The sequence below is a fragment of the Trichomycterus rosablanca genome, chromosome 6 (genome assembly GCF_030014385.1).
Source record: "Trichomycterus rosablanca isolate fTriRos1 chromosome 6, fTriRos1.hap1, whole genome shotgun sequence".
NCBI lineage: Eukaryota > Metazoa > Chordata > Actinopteri > Siluriformes > Trichomycteridae > Trichomycterus > Trichomycterus rosablanca.
The window spans coordinates 4003934-4009544 of record NC_085993.1 but is presented as its reverse complement, the minus strand read 5'-3'; the positions used below and the strand labels follow the sequence as shown (position 1 = coordinate 4009544).

Below are 5611 nucleotides of genomic sequence, written 5' to 3'. Positions count from 1 at the left end.
CGGGCAGAAGAGTTCTCAGGCTTCCTGTCAACTTTTAATAATATTCTGCATTGTAGAGGGCAAAATACCTATAACATTCTCACAACTCCAGTGAAACATGCTGTTTTAAATGTGTTTAATTATTCTCTGGTACCGACAAGCATTTTAATACATTCTTTGTCGGAACTCGTATATTCCCAACATTTTTTTAAATGTCTTTTAGGTATGTATTGTATAATGAGTTCAACTTTATTTTAAAATGAGCAGATCCAGAAAACCATTGCAGTTCACCCCCTTTAACAACATTTTAGAAATTGAGGTTGTTTTGCTGATCAGCACTGCCAGCTTTACCAAAACTACGGAAAAGCGGACCTGTTACTGAGCCCTGTGGGACTCCAGTTGAGAGTGGGCATTGTTTTTTTTGTGCTTGACATTGCAGATAAAAGCTCTTGATCTTTCAATAATTTGATTCTGATCACAAATCAGTTACAAAACCAAAATTTTTATGTGTGGTACTTTGGTTTCCTCTCACCCCACCCCAACAACATGTGGTATATGGATGTGGTGCTCCGAATCGGCCCTAGGTGTGGAAGGAACACCTTAATCTCTGGCACATATTCCTGTCTTTTTCCAAGCGTTTCCAGATGGCACCAGATCGACCAAGACACACACTGACTCCACATCTGGATTCTGCTCTGTACTGGAACCTGCTGACTTTTCCCCAAACAGACACTGATTACATAATGACTTTTATTACACAACATGATGATGTACACAACATTTTATTCACAATTCAGCAACATAAACAGACTGCTTTGGGTACAGAATGGTGTTTATATGTCAGTATGAAGAAATGTTCAACTGTCACAACACAGCACATAAACAACCACTGGATCACTGATACTGGCTGAGGAGTCATGCAGAAGCACTGATGATGATCTGATGAGCTTCATTTAACGGAGTGAAACAGTTTGTGTGACACCTAGAGGGAGAAAAGTGTGTAATTAGCAGTTTGCTGTATTAGTCAAGTTTTTATTAATTGAACATTGTGCTGGTGGTAGTTCCTCACATTTCATGTGTTGAATGCAGACTGGAGGGACTTTGATATGGACCAAACCATTACAGCCAAATGACAGGGACAAAATATCTCTAAAACACCCACCCACCCACAGTGGTCTGAGGAGGGACAAGTCCTGAGGTACAGACAGGTTATTTTAGGGGGGTCAAAACTTATTGATTCCAGAGAACGTGAAAGCTATGACATCTGATACAGACCAACAGAAGATCAAATACAAACCACCATTAAATACATTTACACATTCAGTATGTGAACCATGACTCCTGTAACTCCTGTAGCTTCTCCAAAGACGTAACCCCCCCCCCCCCCCCCCCCTGGTCATTTTTAAAAATTTTAATTCTTCTTCTGGATGTATGTAACATGAAGTGTAGTAGGTTGAGCCAAGCATAGGAGACCCAAGGAGGACAAAAGCTCAAGAGTCCCAGTTCCAACACCTTCAACTTTATTTGTTCACACACACCGGGGATATTTACAAACGCGTTTTCAATTTAAAAGAAAAAGAACCACAGCTGGTTGACATAGTAACTCCAGGCAGTTACTCGAGTTATTCACTTTAGGCCTCCCGCCATTCTTTTTCTCCCCTCCCCCCTTACTTCCTCCTGTTTTATCAAAAAAAGTCCCTCCCCTCTACGACCTGGCAGCCAATCCAGCTACAGCTAAAACTGGAGGGAACATTCTCAACACATACAATTCCGCTAGCTTACTTTACAATTTACTCTATGCTTTCTCTCTCTTCAGGCACCTTCTACCCGGCAACGTCATGTATCATTCCCGATACCCGGACCATCCCTACCACGACAGGTAAGTATTTATTTATTTATACTATTTACAACATTAACTGGTTTAGCCCCTTTGCTCATTCATCACACCAGACTTGGTGATGTGTAAGGTATCCTTACATCATCACAATGTATCACCCATATTTTGGCCCTTCAGACACATGCAGTCACCAGCCACTACTTATCACCAACCATTGGAAACCCACCACCCATCCACCCACCCACCCACAGCATTACCTTGATCATTACCAGAGAACATCCATTAGAGCAGAAACTAGGAGAGACACTATCTGACCTTCAGGAAACCTGGCCAGGTTGGTAGCACCACTGAGATTCTAATTTGCAAACTCCAAACACTTCCTTTTTTATTAAAAATACTTGTTTGTACACTTTTATGAGTGGAAATGTCAGTGCAAAAGAACGAATGCTTTTTAACTCTGGTGCTGAAGAAGACTTTGAAACCCCGGACAACAAAAACATACAAACGGGATCTTCAAACCAAACCAAACCTAACCTTTTACTCAAAGTCCAGATAGCCAAAATGAAGCTCTATTGCTGGAGACAATATGTAAAGAACCAATTCATTAGAAAAGAAAGAGGACGGCCAGCAACCAGATGGACAGATACTATTAGAGGACAAACAACCCATTAGAAGGACTAATGATCTGAACAGCAGACAGGATAGTCTGGAGAAACTCTATCCATACTGTCTGATTACCAGGAGTCAGAACCGACTTGGTGGCATTTAGCGATAAAAATAGAGATGTTAGAGATAAAGATGTTGTACTCACGCAATGATCTCGTGCATGCAGGAAGTCGAACAGCTCCTCGGTGCACTCCTCAGTGGTGTCTGGATGTGATCCCACCCTCGTCTCACACAACTCCAGTTTCTCCTTCGTGTGGACGCAGTGCTCTGCCTCCGTACACTTCTGTCTGATCGTTTCTAATGGGTCCTTCATACACACACACACACACACACACACACACACACACACACACACACACACACACACACACACACACACACACACACACACACACACACACACACACAAAATCTCATCCTCAGAATCATTTATACAGAATCATAAATAACAAAAAAATTCAATTATTTTTAGACAACATACCACCATTTCTTCTTCCTCTTCTTCCTCCTAAATGTAAACAATTAAAAAATATCACTTTTAATAATACATTTACATTTTCAGACATTTAGCAGACACTTTTAACCAAAGTGACTTACAGTACTGTGATAGTATTTTGACTAAGCAATTGAGGGTTAAGGGCCTTGCTCAAGGGCCCAACAGTGACAACTTGGCAGTGGTGGGGCTTGAACCAGTGACCTTTCGATTACTAGTCCAGTACCTTAACCGCTAGGCTACAACTGCCCTCGTATTACAATGACCTTCTGTAAAGCAAATCTCAATATATAGAGTTTCCTGACAGTGTCCTGGGATTTCAAAGTCTTCTGTGACTGAATGACTAAACGTTTCATACAGCTCAGATTTTAGTGGTGCTGCAGAAAGTTCTACAATGTTGTGAAACTTTGCTGTATCCTGATTGATTATTATTAATTATGATCATTTAGAGGAACCTGATTGTGATGATGATATCTGATCAGAAACACTCTTCAGTCGAGCTGCTTTGCACGGCAGCGCTTAAACACACGATGGTGAAATAAAGCTCGCTCGACTAGATTACAGTAAACACTGTCGTATGTGTTCCAGCAGCTTCAAGTTCAGGGCAGATCAGTTTTTATGTTCATGGATTACACTTAACCATCCGGACACGTTTAATCTCAGGTTAAGATGACTGTTTGAGTTCTCTTTCCGACCATGTGGGACAGTGGTGGCCTAGTGGGTAGAGCTTTGGGCTATCAACCAGAAGATTGGCGGTTCAAATCCAGGCTCTGCTATGCAGCCACTGTTGGGTCCTTGAGCAAGACCCTTAACCCTGTCTGCTCCAGGGGCGCCGTACGATGGCTGACCCTGCACTCTGACCCCAGCTTCCAAACAAGCAGGGATATGCGAAGAAAGAATTTCATTGTACTGTACATCTGTATATGTATATATGACAAATAAAGTCTATCTATATCTATGCTTCCTTTAAACAAGCAATACTCATAGCTGTAATAATCACTGTGTGCAATTTCTGGCATGTGAATATTATTATATGTACCTATTTCAGTCCTACAAATGTTTATATTTTTCATTACTGTTTCATATATACTCTCGATTCTAAATAGAAATGACAAAGTATTTAAAGGTGATGCTGGAACTGTTACGGACCTGTTACTGAGCCGTGTGGGACTCCAGTTGAGAGTGGGTATTGTTTTTTGTGCTTGACATTGCAGATAAAAGTTCATCTTGATCTTTCAATCAAATCAATTTTTATTTTGGTTTACTCTCATCCCACCAAAACAACATGTGGTATGTGGATGTGGTGCTCCGAATCGACCCTAGGTGTGGAAGGAAAACCTTAATCTCTGGCACATATTCCTGTCTTTTTCCAAGTGCACGTAATTTCGTTTTTCTATACACCTTGGTGTAAAGTGAAATTACAAAGTCTTAATAAATCTTGAATCTTGTATTTAAAGGTGATGCGGGAACTGTTACGGACCTGTTACTGAGCCCTGTGGGACTCCAGTTGAGAGTGGTTGTTTTTTGTGCTTGACATTGCAGATAAAAGCTCTTGATCATCTTGATCTTTCAATCATTTGATTCTTTCAATCAAAAATCAGTTACAAAACCAAAATGTTGATTTATGGTACTTTGGTTTACTCTCACCCCACCACAACAACATGTGGTATGTGGATGTGGTGCTCCGAATCGGCCCTAGGTGTGGAAGGAAAACCTTAATCTCTGGCACATATTCCTGTCTTTTTCCAAGTGCAAGTGATTTCGTATTTCTATACACCTTGGTGTAAAGTGAAATGACAATAAAGTCTTAATAAATCTTGAGTCTTGTGTTTAAAGGTGATGCTGGAACTTGAAATTGCTTAGAAATAGCTTTCTGGGGATGTTTACAGATCTTTTCAAATGTTCTCATTGTAATACTTCTGGTTCAGTCTAATGGGTGCAGTCATACTAGCCCTATTTATATGGGCACAGAGAAGTCAGCATCAATAAAGAGGAATTAAAGGACATGGCAGACAAATAAATGACATTACGTTTATTTTCTTTTTTTTAACCATTTATGCAGGGAACAATAAAGAGTTGCAGAAATAATTCATAAACAGATGAATAATGTGAATTATAATTAAATGATGAACTTGTTAATATGAACCTTTAGCGTGCTGGTAGAGGTGAGAGCTATTCCTGTTAGCATCACGGCTAACGGAGCTGAGCTACATTACACCGCGTTCTTATATAAAACTCGTATCTTTTCTATTATAAATGACATTGACAGTGTAAAACAGTATAAAACACGATTCCTCACCTCCTCGGGATCTCCGTTTTGGATCATTTTCTCCTCGAACACCATGATTACTCACCGCTGTGTCCTACAGATTACCTACAGCACACACACACACTGCACAGTGTAGGACAAGCACAAACTTCCGGTGTACCAAACTAATATGTCTAGTGAGGATTGCTGCATCTACAGGACCACTGTAGGTAGCTACTGCTTTCGCCTGATTTAAAATCTTCCTCGACATGCCTGAAGATCTATGCTGGAGTCCTACATGTCTAAAGATTTACATTATATAAAGTTTAAATACAACTTTATATATATATATAGAGGCTTTGTAAATAATTTTGTAATTAATTGATTG

At 40.2% G+C, this 5611-nt stretch overlaps 1 protein-coding gene across 1 annotated transcript; it reads right to left on the bottom strand.

Annotated features, from left to right (window-relative positions):
• Positions 1-745: 745 nt before the first annotated feature.
• On the bottom strand, positions 746-5388 carry LOC134316205 (cytochrome b-c1 complex subunit 6, mitochondrial). Its single transcript, XM_062996528.1, has 4 exons — positions 5275-5388; positions 2964-2990; positions 2628-2789; positions 746-961 (listed from the first exon to the last, which is right to left on the bottom strand). The coding sequence occupies exons 1-4, from the start codon at positions 5317-5319 to the stop codon at positions 929-931; spliced, it is 267 nt and encodes an 88-aa protein (XP_062852598.1). The 5' UTR covers positions 5320-5388; the 3' UTR covers positions 746-928.
• Positions 5389-5611: the final 223 nt, after the last annotated feature.

What these genes read in the sequence shown, in the direction of transcription:
- LOC134316205 (XM_062996528.1), bottom strand. Translation starts at nt 5,319, where the DNA reads ATGGTGTTCGAGGAGAAAATGATCCAAAACGGAGATCCCGAGGAG. An exon ending in AAAACGGAGATCCCGAGGAG is followed by an intron (nt 2,991 to 5,274) that starts GTGAGGAATCGT and finishes GTTTACATTTAG; the next exon opens with GAGGAAGAAGAGGAAGAAGA. An exon ending in TGCATGCACGAGATCATTGC is followed by an intron (nt 962 to 2,627) that starts GTGAGTACAACA and finishes TTCTCCCTCTAG; the next exon opens with GTGTCACACAAACTGTTTCA.